At 36.6% G+C, this 16605-nt stretch overlaps 2 protein-coding genes across 10 annotated transcripts in view; both read left to right on the top strand.

The window, feature by feature from the left end:
- Positions 1 to 3555, top strand: part of LOC149044773 (uncharacterized) — a 28567-nt gene extending 25012 nt beyond the window's left edge. For all 6 annotated transcript variants that reach the window (XM_089206149.1, XM_089206150.1, XM_089206151.1 and 3 more), the window contains 2 exons: positions 210 to 299; positions 1073 to 3555. In XM_089206149.1, the coding sequence (XP_089062275.1) occupies positions 210 to 299; positions 1073 to 1806 (824 nt within the window). In that variant the 3' untranslated portion in view covers positions 1807 to 3555. The remainder of the gene's footprint in view (positions 1 to 209; positions 300 to 1072) is intronic.
- A 3049-nt stretch (positions 3556 to 6604) lies between these two features.
- On the top strand, positions 6605 to 15762 carry LOC149044772 (uncharacterized). Of its 4 annotated transcripts, none has more exons than XM_089206159.1 (10): positions 6605 to 7323; positions 7427 to 7509; positions 8208 to 8332; positions 9061 to 9145; positions 9380 to 9439; positions 10537 to 10602; positions 11275 to 11480; positions 12077 to 12149; positions 13307 to 13507; positions 15588 to 15762. In XM_089206159.1, exons 1-10 carry the CDS (start codon positions 7316 to 7318, stop codon positions 15740 to 15742), a joined length of 1062 nt encoding a protein of 353 aa, XP_089062285.1. In that variant the 5' UTR covers positions 6605 to 7315; the 3' UTR covers positions 15743 to 15762. The 4 variants fall into 4 exon arrangements, with proteins under 4 accessions (XP_089062285.1, XP_089062286.1, XP_089062282.1 ...); XM_089206156.1 differs by having other exon boundaries at positions 6608 to 7323; positions 7447 to 7509; XM_089206160.1 differs by lacking the exon at positions 9380 to 9439.
- The last annotated feature ends 843 nt before the right edge of the window (positions 15763 to 16605 follow it).

Genomic DNA, 16605 nt, shown 5'->3' with positions numbered 1-16605 from the left:
AGGTAGAGACACAGAGATAGCAATGTGTGTTCTCTGACTTACAGAAAAAGAAAGAGAAAGACTTACTATAATCTTTGCGTATCTTGACCACAAGGTTTCCTTTTAAAAACAATTTGGCTAGGGTGGAATTCTTTATTGTTCAAGGTATTATTCATCAACTTTGAGAGGGAAAGGAGACTCTTAGTCAAGCAATGATTTTTCTCTTGCAGATTGTGCCTCATTCGCATCAAGTTACAGAGAAGAAGCTAGAAAAGAAAACACTCTTAAGCACTCAGCGGATCAGTACACATCTGCTCAAGGTTTGCATTTGGAATTTTCAATCTGTTGATTATAACTAAAGTGAAGGGGTTTTATCTAAAGAAACAAAGTATATCATGTCAGATTATTTTTGTAAATTACTTTTTTTCCTAAAAATTTATTTCAAGTGGGAGTAGTCTAGACCCAGAATATAGCAACAATGGAAGCAAAAAGCTTAGAGCTAGAGATGACACAAGTGAGAGGGAGAAGCGTAAATCTGATTTAATATGCAAAGATAACGATGGTCAGGGCTCCTTCCAATCTTATAATCATTCTGATGACCAGCAATTTAAAAGCTTTCTACACAGACCGTAAAGAATAAAAAAATATATATATCTGGGAAATATGGCAAAAACGTATTTGAATTTTTAGGAGGTGATGCTTCGTTTACAAGACAAGACTGACCCGATTCTATTTTGCGATCGCTTAAGCGGCTAGTTTACCTAAGTTTTAGGCGACTTTAGCGCATTTCGATCGTCCACAGAATCGGAAATGCCAAAGAAGGGAAATGAATGGAAAGAATTGTGGAATATCATTTTGGATTGCCCATAGGCGAACCGGAAGAACATTGGCTTAACTTGTTTCATTTCAACTCAAGTAGAAGCGTCATTCTCAATGCTCACAAATCATCACTAAAGTTGTTAATCGACCAGGAATTTGCCTAAAGATTGATTGAAACGTAGAAGTATTTTAATATCATTATAGGCCCATTGAATTGCAGTTTATTTTAATACTTTTTTCCGTTGGTTGAAAATAGTATATTTTTTTCTCACAGTATCAAAGTACAAATCAATGGCTTCTTCTTTGAAGTTCACCGAAGAGCAACTCAACTACCTCAAGGTTTGTTTGATTGTCACTGATGAACTAGCTGGAGGCCTGCGGGAAATCTTTAAACGAGAATGGGACAATCGCTACAAGACAACCCTGGGAGAATGGAAAGATGAACCAAAAAATGGAATGGACTTTTGGAACGGTGAATCGTGTCGAAATAGAAGAAGATACGCCGGTTTCTGGGAAACTTTAAAAACTGGTAAAAGAGCTGAATGGGATTGTACCATGCTGTTTTATGCCATCCTTTTTTCCGATTGCATCTACAGTCTCAATCCAGTTGTTCGATCAAATTTGGATGATCTAAGAAGATTTCGTAATGATCAATTTTCGCATAATCCACGAGGCTGCTTTTCTAACGTAGATTTTCAAAAGGCAATTTTAGATATAAGTACTGCATTTCACGCACTCGGTCTTCCCACTCTAAATATCCGTGAAATCGCAAATAAGACAATTCTCCTAACGGAAGAGTCAGGAAATATTCCGAAGGAAACTGACACCTTACGACAACAATTCCAAGAGAAAGAAACGAAACTCGAAGAAAAAGAAGAAGAACATTTGTATACCGAAGTCTCCCCGTTGTGTATTCGCCCCCCTGAACCTACACATGACGTCTCCCCTCGCGAATCTGGAGTTGGTAAAATCACACCACCCCAAAGCACTCAAAAGTGCCAACAATAACAGCTGAAGCACCTTGTATTTATCTGGAAATCCTGGAAGTGTAGAATCTCAGCTGGCTCGTCTAACAGCTAAGCGACTCCTCGACGAAGGCAAAGAAATTCCCTCTTCGATTCCATTTCTCAGGACGCTTAATGCAGAAAATTCAGAAACACTTTTGGAATCGCTTGCCTCTTTCGCTCGGCATTGCAGACGTCCAAATTATATAGTTACAGACACTCATAATTCCAAAGATCTGAGCACAGACGAGAAAATTGCGAGTCTCACGACGCTCAGTAATAAGCGCAAAATTGGGCTTCACACGTCGTGGTTGCTGTTAGGTGATAATGTCACTAGTTTGTCTCATGTACATACTTATCTGCCAGGTCCAGGAAACCAACAATGGGTGAGGGACCAGTTGCCAACAACACAGGACCTCACGTCTATTCCTTTGACAAGCTCCTCCATTCAGCACATATCACTAAGCGAAGGGATACTTCCTAATCATACCAGCTCTTTTTTAAGGCTCCTTTCTGGTGTCACTAATGACGAGACGGGAAAAGAAATTGCACGGTCTTTGGACTACTAGCCGCTTGCTTTGGCCAGCGCAGCTATCTATGTAAGACAGGTTCGAAAAGGTAAAATAGTTGCAAATTTCGGCTGGACCGACTATCTGAAGAAACTTGAAAATGGGCGGCGACGCAGAACAGAAAATTCTTGCTGAGACAACCCAGGTTACCCCAAAACAATGACCAAAGCAATAACACTCGCCGTGGAAGAGGAACGCTACTAATCAGAAAACCTAATGAGGATCATCCCAAAGGACAGCACCCTTATTAATAACTTTTTGTTTAATTCGCAAGCCAGGCTTGTTAAGTGTATTAAATTAAATCGGAATTGGGAATTTTTACATAGCGGCTATTAGAAAACTTCAGTTACAGCATATTAGCAAGGATTAAGTTCAGCAACATTTAAGATTGCCTCATAATGATATAAAGAATTTGAGGAAAAGAGTTAATCGCGCCTGTAAGTCGCCTATAAGGCAATCTTTCAGCCCTTAACAGAGTAGAGCCAATGTACGTAATGACGTGCTACTGTGTCACAGCTATCTAAGCTTGTAACGTAGTTGGATTAATTACATGATAAGAAAACATCACGCGTGATCGTTGAAAAAGTTACCTGTAAATTTTTTCTATGAATTTTTTAGAACTTTTCGTAGGATGGTTTCTCTGAAACCAAAGAAGATCAAGTTTTAGCTTTTCCTTATCTTTACTTTGACTTTGAATTTGAGTCCTGAATTTAAGTATTAAACATTACTCAGTGCCATTATCTGCATAACGTGGGAACATCAAACAGTCCCCACTGATGCAGCACCACAGAAACTTATCCGCTTTATATGTCTTTCTTGCTGTTCTGGCATTCATGAATGAATCTAGCTAAGCAGTTGTTACTTTTATAACATGTGATCATGTAGCACTGCTAAGGGATTTTTCGTTTGGATTTTTCCCATTATTTTTTAGTCCTATTGAGATAAAACCCAACAAAAGCCTAACTCTTATGGCAATCCTCTACACAAGAAATTAAAACCAAAGTTAACTTTTAATCCTAGATTAATATTTTACCCTATTTTGAATAGTAGTAAATATCAAAGGGAACATGCTCAGAGTCATATGTCTGGACTTACGATTTCATATAACTAACTGCTATAAAAAGCTAATTGCAAACTATTTACGAATGTATGAATAACAATAAGATAAAACTGAAGAAGCATCTGTTTACAAAACAGCGTTTATGACGTTCAGTTCTGACATGTGTATAACCCGGCTCTGAGGTAAATCAGATACACTGTGATAAGTTACTTGTTAACCTTACTTGCTCAAGGCCTACTGGGGAAAAATTGGCCATCAATCACTTTTTTATGGGCCTCGCTGCCCTTTGGCCATAATTCTGCAACATTGGGCCATTTCAGCTCTCACACTTAATAAGAAATTATGGTAAGGATCATCCAAGTTTGATGTCTTAAAATTTAGGTAATCCTTCCACAATTTATCATCTCAGGTCATGAATGAGATGTAGAATCTGCATACAGTTTGAGATCTTTTATAACAATCTTCTTAGTCTGATGTTTTTTTCAAAAGAAAGTAGCCTGAAGCTAACTCTAGTTTCATATGAGTGGTGTCAACCTTATTGCTCTGCCAATGGTATGCTGTATGGTCATTCATTCAGGCCAAGTAGCATTTCAGTACAAAATATACTTGTATTATTTTGAAGCTTGGATTTATAGATTCTTTAAAAAACGGTTTTCCAATTAAACAAAATGCACATGCCTTGGGCATATAAGTTCTGAATAAGGATTTCTCTGAGGACTTTGTCATAAACCTTTATCTCTTATGATCCTCTCCTGAGTACTCCCTTCCCCCCACCCCACCCCAGTGGAGGAAAATTATATCAGGGCATTCACTGGGTGGAGAAGGGTATATAATCCATGTCAAGGTATCATATAGGCATCAACATATCCCATAATATTCATGCTTATTTGACAATAAAGTGCACCCCAGCATGCTTTGCGCCTACCAACTCGACCCACTCCCCCGCTCAACGTAAAAATGGTCAGTAGATACTCCCTGTAAGCTCTTAACCCTTTAACTCCCAAAAGTGATTAACATAGAACTTCTCCCTAAAATATCTGAACATTTTTTAGCAAACATGGATGAGAATGTCCAAACTTATCAGGTTGAATTTTTAGCCTTGATCTGGCACCAAATTCTCATGACTAATTTACGAGGAAATCTAGCATTTGAAGGGGAGAATTAACAATCAGATCTTGGGAGTTAAAGGGTTAAAAAAAAACCCTTGTTTACCTATTACTAGTGTTGTACACCCACAGACACCCGTGCATACTCATGAAGACCTTTGCATACCCATAGATAACTCATTACACTCATAAACATCTTTGTTTACTTTGACATAAGTTCTTTGCCCGAAATACCGAAAAGGCTTAAACTGGTTTACAGTGGAGCCTTGTTATCTTGAACTCGCATTACTCAGAACCATCTCGGTAACTCGAACAAAATACGTTTTCCCTTCACCCTATTATTCCAGTTATTTACCATCAGCTAACTTGAACACCGTCTAAGTCGAGCCATTTCTGGTTTCCCTCGGGAGTTTGAGTCAACGGTGTTCTGGATATTATCATTCTTAATACATAATGTTCATCAGATATGAAGTACTCTTTTACCTTGTTTTTGACCGCTGGTCACTAGAACGAGGACTCGTGCGCTTAGGTAGAACCTCTAACCCTTCGTGTATAATAGGTGACGCTATATCGAGGGCGTTCGTCGAGGGTAAGAGTACACGATAATTTTGGTCAGCGGGAAAATTATGAAGCCCGCGAAAGGATGACATCTAAAAACTGAAACAATTTTTGATTAAGACACTAGAATGCGTAATGATGGCGGCGACTAATCATTCTTCTCTGAATAAATCGGAGATTGACTTCCTTGAGAAAAACCTTGAAAATTGTTCTGTTGAAAACCAGTACTTCTTGGGTTATTTCGACGGGAAAAGGGACGAGTTCGAGGATACCCTCGAGAGGTTTCTTCTTATTAGCTCCACATGCTTTGTAAAGAAGGCTTTGCACTTGGTGGGCAGTTTCTTTTGTTTTTAGCTGATTTTTTTGCCTTTATGAATTCGGTGTGGGCCTTGTAGAGACTTGATCTTTTGCCGCAATTTTGTAAAAACTTACGCAATGCACCGGGCGTAAAAGTGTTGAAATATTTAAAAGTATTTTATATATAGGAAAGCCCTTGGAAAACACTCTAAGTGCGTAATCTAGTATACATAAATACTTTTTCAAATTATGCATTTGCAGCGTCTCCCGTCTTTGAACACAATGGTTTTAATGTACCGATCCAATTTTTTGGCAAACCGTTTATCATCGTAAGCAACGAAACTCGGCATTGCCTCCACGGACCAACAAAGGTGAGAATTCCTTTTGAAAACAGAGTTTGAAATATAATGAAACGTACCAGTAGTATTTTAATTTTGTCTAGGTCATGGTTTTAGTGGAGGAATCCATCGAGCTTTTCGCATACTGAGGAAACAAAATCGGGAAAGTCATTTACATCCATTTACTTTAGAATTCCCCATTAACGTAGGGTGTGTACAATTCCTGAAATTCCCGTTCGTTATTTCACTCACGAATTATTTCATATTACGTGAGTAAAAAAACATTGAACTTCTCGGCTCAACGGACTCAACGCTGCAAGGAGAATCTCTCTCATAATTTACTTTTTAAGAGACGACATTACCGTCTAAAATTCAAACGTTACTGTTAGGCTTATTAGCGCATTGATAACCTAGTAAATAGCTCAAACATACTGAAAACATTTTAAATAGTTTTTGTATATCTTTATCTGTGAGCCACATGTGAGTATACAAAAACAGAGAAGTATAGTTTGATGGCTTGTTTTCATGAATCTAGGATTTTGGGAGTCGCTATAAACTACGCGATCACGCATTTAGTAACATTTCTTCTACTAATGATTGATACTGGAAGAAAATAGTAACGATGTAATGCTATTTTATGTGCCGTTATAAATAAAATGTGTACTCCCATTTAGATTACAGATAAAAATCTCATGAAAATTGTTCAAAAGAAATGTATCTCAGTGGTTATTCTATGACAACCACAAATACTCAAACAAAATCAAGAAACTGCCGCAGGACCTCAAAGCCCCTTTGTTCAGAACGATCTTTTTTTAATTTTTCGTAGGCAACAAGTGCTGAAGCTTACATGACGTATTTTAAATTTAACCGCTGTACTATAAACTTGTGTCTTCGACCCTCGACGAACGCCTTCGATATTGCATCATCCGTATGTAATGCTGCCATTACATACCACGAGAAAAGACAGGGAAAGAAAGAATAGCAAGTACCTCTTAGCTACTTGCGCGATCTGGGTAAAGCATTCACCTGGGCAAGGTAACCGCTTGGCTGGAACTGGAAGCCTCGTTAGGAACTTCTTTGAAGATGAAAAAATACATCTGATCACAAGCAAAGAGGTTATTTCAACCGATGCTGTAAATAGCTACTTTTTGCGTTTCAAGAAGTTAAATGGTAGTGACAAAAGACGGAGGGAACTAAATAGCATAGGCAACAAAGTGGAATTCATATCACCTGGCCTCGCAATTGTACATGTCGACCCAGACAAAGTTAGCTTTATTCGAAAACGTACTTCCGGTTTACTGACATACCGTCCATTTGCCATATGCGCTGAAGAAAACGAAGGAAATTCTGAATTATACTTTCACGTTGTCAAGCGATCCGGAAATAAGTCATTTGACATAATATCATGTACCGCTTACGAAATTTCCACGGAGACAGAAAACGTTGACCAGGATCGAAAAAGCCTTGGAGCTCCAGTTGCCATCACAACCAAACACGGCGAGGCAAAAATTGTTGGTGTCATCACTCGTGACAACAACATGCAGATTTATCGTGCACTGTTTTCACAGATTGACAGGTCTCGGGTATGTTCAGGTTGGTAACTTTTGGTTTGTTAAGCGTACGTTTAAATGTATTTGTAAGTCAATTCTTTTAAGTCTTGAACGTTACCGGTACCAGCTGATTGTTTTACGTACAGGTGGGAATTTTCCCTTTCAGCTCAGGGAGCACGAAAAGAAGGTACTCTAAAGCACTCAGCAGATCAGTACACATCTGTTCAAGGTTTGTGTTAGTCATAATACCATCTGTTAATTATAACTAAATCATCATATGGCACATCATTCATGATCATTTCATGTTCAGCTTAATTTCTAGAAGTTTTGTGTCGTGTTTACTTAAAGCATTGCAGTCAACGGTTGGCAGCATATGGGTCGCGTGCTAGAGGTGTATTGGTGGACTGTATCAGTGGTATAATTATGTGTATTGTTGACTATTGTTTTGCTGGAATGGCAGTGTCTCTTAGCCCCTTCTCCTTACCCATAGGGGATGTGAAAGAAAAATTTCAAAGGTGTAGAGAAAGTAAGGTAATTTTTGAGTAGAGGAGATAGTATTGAGTAACAAGAGCCAACCAAGTGATAGTGGTGTTAGCCAAGTGTCTGTAAAGTATCAGCCAGGTGTTGCTGAAGAATCAGCTGCATGTCAATGGAGTGATGTTGATCAGCATGTCAGCCAATACTTGGTTGAGTGTTGCCAGATATATCAACTCACACTCAGTAGACATGTCAATAGAAAGTTTAGACTGATAATCAACCTACTGATGCCTAATGTATACACATGATCAGAAGTTTTGTCCATTATTCTTGTCTTGCTTAAAATAATAAGGGACTGACTGTGGCAAAGAATTATAGTGTCCTCATAAACATCAGCAAGTATTAAAATGCACTAAGGAAAAACTTTCCTTTACAAATGTTTTGATGCAGGTACTTCACAGACAGCAAAAACTGATATTGAGCACGGAAATGAACCAAATATGAGTGATGCTAAAGCTGTGAAACATGGGAAGAAAATTGGCCATGACAATGACCCAAAACAATTAGCACAAAGGGTACAGTGTGTTTCTTATCTAGTATGTTATTGTTGTGTTTTAGTATGATTGCTCAGGTGTTAGAGAGATTCTTGTGCTCTTATTGGTCAAAGATTATGGGTGATTTTTGTAGATGATTCTAAAGGAAAAGATAGGAAAAATTTCAGTGCTGAATAGTACAAAAGATGCATAACACTTTCTAGAAGCGAGATATGAATTTTTTTGCTGATTACATTGAATAAAGCTATTAAATTCTACTGAAACTGGCTGCTTCTCTCTTACCATTAATCAAAACAATTGAATTTCCTTACTGAGAGAATGATTTCAGTAACAAAACATATTTGCAACAGAATTTGAAAGGACAATAATAAATATTTTCCACAGGGGAAATAGATATTGGTAATAATCTTTTCAACAATGTCTCAGGATTGTTTAGCAATTTTCACTTTACCTGCAGATTTTAAATTAAAAGTAGTAAGTAGATTCTGCTATCATGCTGACTCAATCACTAAGAGACATTAATTGACAATCTTCTAGTAGTAAGTATTATGTGGGGGGTGAAACTTTTCCTACTTAAGTAGTGATAATCTTGTTGCTCATTTTGGATTTAATTTCATGGACTTAATACCACCTTATGAGTTTAAGTGTTTGTAGAGTGAAATCAAACAGTTTAATCAACTTTTGCTGTGTTGAGTGAGTGAATTCTCATTGTTTTTTGGAAACGCTTTTTTAATCTATAAAACCTGTAGATGGTGGAAGAGCTCAATAATTCAGATTCAGGAATCAACTCTATGGAGGAGGATGGTTCTAATGATAACAGAAGCCAGGAAAAAGGTTAATATTATCTCATTTTTGTTTTTGGTAGCTAGAGCTTTATCTAAACAGGTCTGTTAGTTGCCTCCTTTGGGTATCATTAAAAGTAGAATTTTTAAGTAGATACCATCAACATTAAGCTCAGAAATAGAAACAATAAACCCTAGGTTGATTATTTAAACAAAGTTCAGCCATTGTTTAACAAAACGACATCCTAAAAAATCCTTAATTTAGCTGAACCTTTTATTTGAACAGTTATTTTTGCAAACAGTATCAAGAGAGCTGAAAGCTATCAGCGAAAGGACATTTATTTAAGTAAGTCAACCCTCTTATAGAGAGAGCCTAGGTCTTACTGATTGTGTAAAATCATGGTTTGGGTTACATTAACAAAATATTAGTTTTGAAAGTAAGAGACTCTAAAATGCTATTTTATGCAGTCTTTTGGAAGTACATGTGTGTATAAAGCAATATGGTGGGTGGTTGGCTAGGTTAAGGTGTGCCAGGTAGACATTGCAGGAGTGCTTAACCAGCAAAAAACATACAAGCATAAATTTGTAATGTTTTTGGAGAATACAAAAGTGGCTTGAATGAAAACTGTCTTTTCTTGAAATTTTTCCTAGGAGTGTCTTTTTCAACTTTAACTACAGTTAATTGCTCACAACTTGCTCACATTTTTTTGTCTGAAAAGTAGGCAGCTCAAAAATTGAGGTGGCAAATTTTCTAGTCAGTGGCTGGCACTTGATGAGAACCCTGAGGCTTTGTTCTGGGAAATCTGTTTGCTTTTGTGAACAAACAATTAATGGCTACAGACCAACATCTGAGCAGATTTTTGTGTCAATTGGAGGGTATATATATATACATCTCATTAGATGTTTTGGTGTGTAGTATTGCTGAACATTTTTACAAGTTGTGCCATATTTTGACGTGCCCATAGGGCAAGTCAAAATACAAACAATAAGAAAAAATACTAAGGAATACTTTATACCAAAATGTTTAATAAGTTAATTACTTAACTGTTCAATATTGCATGATATTTGTACTCTATTCACGTATTATTTGTACACTCCTTTTCGCAGTTGGATAATAAATTGCTCTTATTTTATGCCCAAAGTTTTAGTAAGTACGGGAAAGGGATAATTCAGAATTTTAAGTTATTAGGATTCATTATTAATTAAATTTAGGATTAATGCCTATACTGGTTTTGATGTTGATTAGTAAGGATTTCTGAGAGATGGGATCAAATACGAGCACATTTAAATTGGGAACTGAGATCACACTGCTAATGAAATGAGCAATATGATGGTTCAAGCAAGAATTTTTAGTTGTATTCCTTTTCTTTCCTCAGCAATAAGTTGCTACAGAATGAAATTTTTGAAAAATAATACAACTGCTTCATCTGTGTTTTTAAACAGATGTTCCAGAACAGAGAAAAGAACAACCTAAAAAAGGAAGTGGGAGGAAGAAAAAGAAGAATTGTGGTAATGCAAGTCTAGAGGTTTACTGTAGAATGATATTAATGATTTTACTGCATATTTATTCAATGATGAAACTTGGTTACATTCAAGTGAAGGATTATGCTTCAGCAAACCTTTTATTCAATTAAATAATGAACAAAAAATTGTCCAATTATTACCATTATCGTTAAGACACAAACCAGCTTTAGAAAACCCAAAGATTAGACTAGTAGCATTTGAAAAAAGTTTCTCCAAATGTGTTACATGCCACCATTTTGAATCTTTCCAAACAACCTGGACACTCATCTGTGACAAAACAAAGTCTCATCTCCCCCCCCCCCCTCCCCCATTTTTCTTTCTATTGGAGACCTTATAAAAAATCCAATAGAGGTTAATCATTCTTCACTCAAGTAATGGTATTTTTGAGGTAAACAAAGGAGTACACAGCCAGTCAGTCAGTTGGTCATTCAGCCAATCAGCCAGTTAGCTAATTAGTCAGTCAGTCAGTGAGCATGCCAGTCAGACAGTAAGTCTGTCAGTCAGTCATTGATTGATTCATTTATTCATTACAACTAATAGTTGATCATTTAGTAAATAAACTAGTCAGTTAACTTGTTTTCTTAACAGATAATTAATATTGTAATCCAGCTCAAAATTACAAAAAAATGTAACATTACTTTCTTTTGAAAATTAAAGGTGAAAGCCTTGACACCCGATATCAGTCTGCTGAGATTGCCCTCAAAAAGTATGCCAAGAGAAACCAGAACATGAGCCAAAAATTACAGCAGAATAGAAAAGAACAAGAGGAACTGCAGAAACGGTTGAATGCTCTCAAGGAAAATGAGCGAAAGTTGAAGAAAGAAATAGAGAAGTTAAACAATACTCAGAAGAGAGCAGACTCAGTAAGTTAACATTAACCCTTTAATCCCTAAGAGTGACCAGCAACTATTTTCTCCTTACAATAACATCCCTGAATCACACATTGAAGTATGAAGAATAAAGGAAATGATCACTAATTGAAGAAGCTATTGATTGTTAAGCAAATTCTCCTTGTTGGTACCAAAGGAAATGTAAAGAGAACAGTGTGGAGAGTTTGTTTTAGTATGGATATTAAGGTGTAAAGGGTTAACATCTAACATTACTTTCCCCGAGGGAAAGTTACTAAGAATTCAAGAATATTGACAAAATGGGAGGCTGGAAATGATCTTAGAAAATGAGAGGTTCTGGCCAGAATGGAATGGGGGGGGGGGGGGGGGAGGGGTGGAAAACTCTGTAAGAATAGCAAGGATAGATAAGTGCAAATATATACACGATTGTGAGATTAATTAACTTCAACACGTGTTCCTATTTCTGACCAACCTGTTTTCCTGGGATATGAAAGGCAATTATGTGGTTGAGTGTGTAATCAACTTCACTGTGTTTTCAAATACCTGAGTATTGCTTCACAATTGTTAACTCTCATGAAAGATTACAAATAATTATTTTCTTCGTCAATCAGACAGCAATGGAAGCAGAAAAAGAGTCAGAGAAGTGGCATCAGCAAATACAAGAGTTACAAGACAAGAGCCAAGGTATGAGTGCAGTGGCTCCCAATCTGAATGACCATGATTCAAAGTAATTCTGTGCAGCAGGAAGTATCACGTGTTGCTTATGTTGTGTCATGAATTTACCATGGTATAATTTCTACTTTTGTCCTACCAAGTGAACATTGATATAAAGCTGCTTACACCATTAAGAGCAGCATATGCACTAAACCCTGATTCTAAAATTAAATTTTATTAAAAAAATCTGTTAATTCTCTGATATTGTTAGTATTGTTTAACCTAACCTAACCTAACCCTAAGCAAACTGACAACTTACAAATTATTCTAGAAATAACTTGATAGAGCAGTTCCCATTTGAGAGTCCCAAGTGATCCTCCTTTGGTTTTGCTTTGCATAGCTCTGTGATTGGTCAGGGAAACCGGGCCACTCTACCAACTAATCAGATGCCAAACTATAACAAATTGTGACTTGGTCACCAATGTTTTCCCATGCTTTTGGCAGTTCACCTGTTTTTCTTGAGCCCTCATTGGCTTGTGATGATGTCAACCTTTGTTCTGAATTGCCATTGTTATCACCCTGATTATGGTGCTTTGATACTGAATTGAAAACTGCCCTTAACCTCCCTGTATCACAGAAAGGAACTTATCTTGGAGTGAGAGTGGTTTTGAATTGACTGTCAAAAAAACCAAAACTAAGGTAATCACAACAAATAATCAGAAACAAAGGTTAAACATCATCATTAACCAATGAGGACAATGAGAACAAAGGACTCAGTAACAAGAGCCAACCAAGTGTTAGTGGTGTTGGCCAAGTGTCTGTAAAGTATCAGCCAGATGTTGGTGAAGTATCAGCTGCGTGTCAACAGAGTATCATCTGCTATGTGACTGTTGAGAGGCGACTGATGTTAATCAAAATGTTAGCCAATACTTGCTCAAGTGTTGCCTGATATATCGACTCGCACATAGTTGACATGTCAATAGAAAATACAGACTGATACTCAACCAACAGATGCGTAATGTATACACACAATCAGAAGTTTTATCCATTATTCTTGTCTTGTTTGAAATAATGAGGTGCTGATTGCTGCAAAGAACAGTGTCCATCATAAACATCAGCAAGTATTAAAATGCACTAATAAAAACATTTGCTTTACATATATTTTGATGCACTTGCTTCTCAAACAGTACAAGCTGATACTGCACATGGAAATGAACGAAATATGAGTAATGCTAAAGCTGTGAAACAAGAGAAGATGAAGGAAGATCCCTCTGATCCAGATTTGGGATATGGCTCTAAGGGGGAGGATAGTTTGGAGGATAGTTCAGAGGATAGTTCGGAGGAAAGCTCTGAGGACAGTTCTGACGATGATGGAAGCCAGTTGGAAGGTTAATATTATCTCATTTTTGATTTTGATAGCTAGGGCTTGATCTAAACAGGTCTGTTCGTTGCTCCTTTCGCATATCATTAAAAGCATAATTTTTTGAGTAGATACCATTAATATCAAACTTAGATATAAAAACAATAGGCCCAAGGTTGATTACTTGAACAAAGTCTAGCCATTGTTTAACAAAACTACATCCTAAAAAATCCTCAATTTAGGTGAACCTTACTTACTGATTGCATAAGACTGTGGTTTGGGTTAGACTTTGTGTAAATGACTGGCCCAGTGTCTCTATATACCTTTTCATACTGTGGTTATTCTGTCAAAGTCAGGAAACCATGAATACCTGAAATGTATCTAGAATGGTTATTCATAATATTGTATTTCAACCAATTACAGGGGGATAGGGACGTGGAAGCAAAGAACAAAACCACAAACTAGTTGGCCTTACTGTGTACAGTTAAAAAATCCTTATGCCTCCTTGGATTGTATATCATGACACAATCATGTTCTAGAAATATGTGGGTGTTCCCAGTTTTTTTTAATTTCACAGAAAGGTTTTAAAACAGTCTGACTTTTTTTCTTCTTTCTTTCAAAAGTCAAACTTTAACAAAGACAACTAAAAGTAAAAATTAAATGAATCTGGGAAAATTTTGACCCACAACACATGCATATGTTTCAGGGTTTTCAATAAGTCAGGAGTAGATGGCTAGCTGCATCAGGAGTAGACTACTGATCATTTGAGAACTCCTGCTGGGGTTCTCGGGCATGCTCCCTCACAAAATATTAGTTTTGAAAGTAAGAGACTCTAAAATGCCATTTTATGCAGTCTTTTGGAAGTACACGTGTGTATAAAGCAATATGGTGGGTGGTTGGCTAGGTTAAGGTGTGCTAAGTAGACTTTGCAAGAGTGCCTAACCAGGCAGCAAAAAACATAAAAGCATAAATTTTGTTGTTTCTTGGAAATGTGAAAATGGCTGGTAAGAAAATTATCTTTTCTCAAAATTTTTTTGTAGTAGTCAGACATTTTTAATTTTAATTACAGTTTTAATTAAAATTAAAAATGTCTGACTGCTACAAAAATTGCTCATAACTTGCACACATTTTTTTTTTTGAAAAATAGGAAGCTCAAAAATTGAGGTGGCAAATTTTCTTGTCAGTGACTGACACTTGATGAGAACTCTGAAGCTTTGCTATGGGAAATCTGTTTGCTTCTGTGAACAAACAATTAATGACTATGAACCAATACTAAGGAATACTACACACCAAAACTACTAATAAGTTATTTATTATCCAACTGCAAAGAAGAGCAGATAAAGATGCTTGACATGCACAGTTAAACAGGGTTTTTACAGCACAAAATAACCAACTGTGCAATATTGCATGATATTTGTACTCTATTCGTGTATTATTTGTACACTCCTTTTTGCAGTTGGATAATAAATTGCTTATATTTTATGCCCAAAGTGTAATAAGAATTAAAAAAATTTAAGTTATTAGGATTGATTAACTAATTAAATTTAGGATTAATGCCTATACTGGTTTTGATGTTGATTGGTAAGGATTTCTGAGAGATGGGATCAAATACCAGCACATTTAAATTGGGAACTGAGATCACACCACTAATGGCCAATTTGATGGTTCAAGCAAGAATTTTTAGTTGTATTCCTTTTCTTTCTTCAACAAGAAGGTGCTTCAAAATAATGTTTTTCCCTATATTAAAATTAATTACATACAAACGGACAAAAATAAATGAAAAACGTAAGGGAGACACCGACCGATTTCATTTGCGTACGAATTACTTTGTATCCATAGCGTCGGCATCCACATGTCAAAAGAACATGTTACACATGTCACATTTTTGCAGGAGGTCTTCTAGTACTTCACTGCTATTTGTCTAATGAAAAGGGAATATTACATGGCCACATGGAGATACGAGTGACTCTCTCCTAATGAAATGGCAATCCATTCTAATTTCGTTGCAAAAGACACAACTGTTATTCAGCCGTAGAGACTATGTTATTTTAAAGGGTCACGTGGTTTTTACTGCTACTGTTATTACAAAAGTCTTTATTTCCTTGCAGAGAAATGTTACAACTATGGAACCGTCGGCCATGTTCGGACCCAAAGCCGAAGACGGAGGCGTCGCCGAGCAAAAGAATACAAAAGGGACAGTGACGTGGGTGCTGTTCATTACCACTTTCACGGCACTGTCCAAAATCTTAAAATTTCGAAATAAAGAGTGTTTTAAATGTGAAATGTCTGATAGTGCATTCTGTCTAAATTCACATGGCAAGGGATAATGTGAGTAATGACTAGTCTTGAAATTGCGAACTGGAAGGATAACACATCCTTACACACGCACAGGCACATAAAAAAGCAAGACAAGGCATTCGAATTCAAACTAGACTGTAATCATTTTTTTAGTTTATGGTAGGAGCACATATACCACTCTACAGAGAGAAAGTTGTTAAAAACAAAATGCTAGTAGAAGCTGTCCATACCTTATCACTTTTCAAGCTTAACTAAAAATTTGTCACACCACTCACTAAGGTGGCCTCGCTAAAACATACTAGAAAACTAGACGCATAACTGCTTGAACTCGGGCTTACTTAGAGTGCGTTTAAATTAGCAATTTTTGTGGTGATTTTCAAAAATTTAATTAATTTTGTCTTATCCTTCTGAATAAACATCTGCCAAGTCCATCTTGGTGCTCTTAATAAAATTTTGGAAGTCGATTCTTTACCATTCTTTACTATGATGGAAATCTTTTTCCTTTCAGCTCTCACAACAGCTTTAGCTGAACATGTTATAAACTGAATTTTGTTATATCCTCCAGCGTTATGCAATTTTTGAATATTGCTGATGGCTGCAACAAGAGAAGCAGTGCTATTTACAGTTTTAGCATATTCAATTAGAAGCAGTTGACTTTCATTAAATAGTAAGAGGGAATACACATATTTTGACCTTTTTGTGGTTTTAAAAGTACATGTTGTACAGAAAACTGAAAACCACATCAAAAACCCTGTGCATTCACTATTATTTCTTACAAGATTTTCGAAAAGTGATTTGCCGTCAACTGAATCAGACAATATTCCTTCA

This window comes from Pocillopora damicornis, chromosome 5, assembly GCF_964200805.1.
Source record: "Pocillopora damicornis chromosome 5, jaPocDami1.2, whole genome shotgun sequence".
NCBI classification, from domain to species: Eukaryota; Metazoa; Cnidaria; class Anthozoa; order Scleractinia; family Pocilloporidae; genus Pocillopora; species Pocillopora damicornis.
This window is presented reverse-complemented; position numbering and strand designations above follow the sequence as displayed.

Bases quoted from the DNA above. Each gene is read 5' to 3' on its own strand.
- LOC149044772 (XM_089206156.1), top strand. From the start codon at position 6,666: ATGCTGCCATTACATACCACGAGAAAAGACAGGGAAAGAAAGAATAGC. The intron at 9,146-9,379 runs GTTAATATTATC...TTATTTGAACAG, and splicing joins TAACAGAAGCCAGGAAAAAG to TTATTTTTGCAAACAGTATC. The intron at 9,440-10,536 runs GTAAGTCAACCC...GTTTTTAAACAG, and splicing joins GCGAAAGGACATTTATTTAA to ATGTTCCAGAACAGAGAAAA.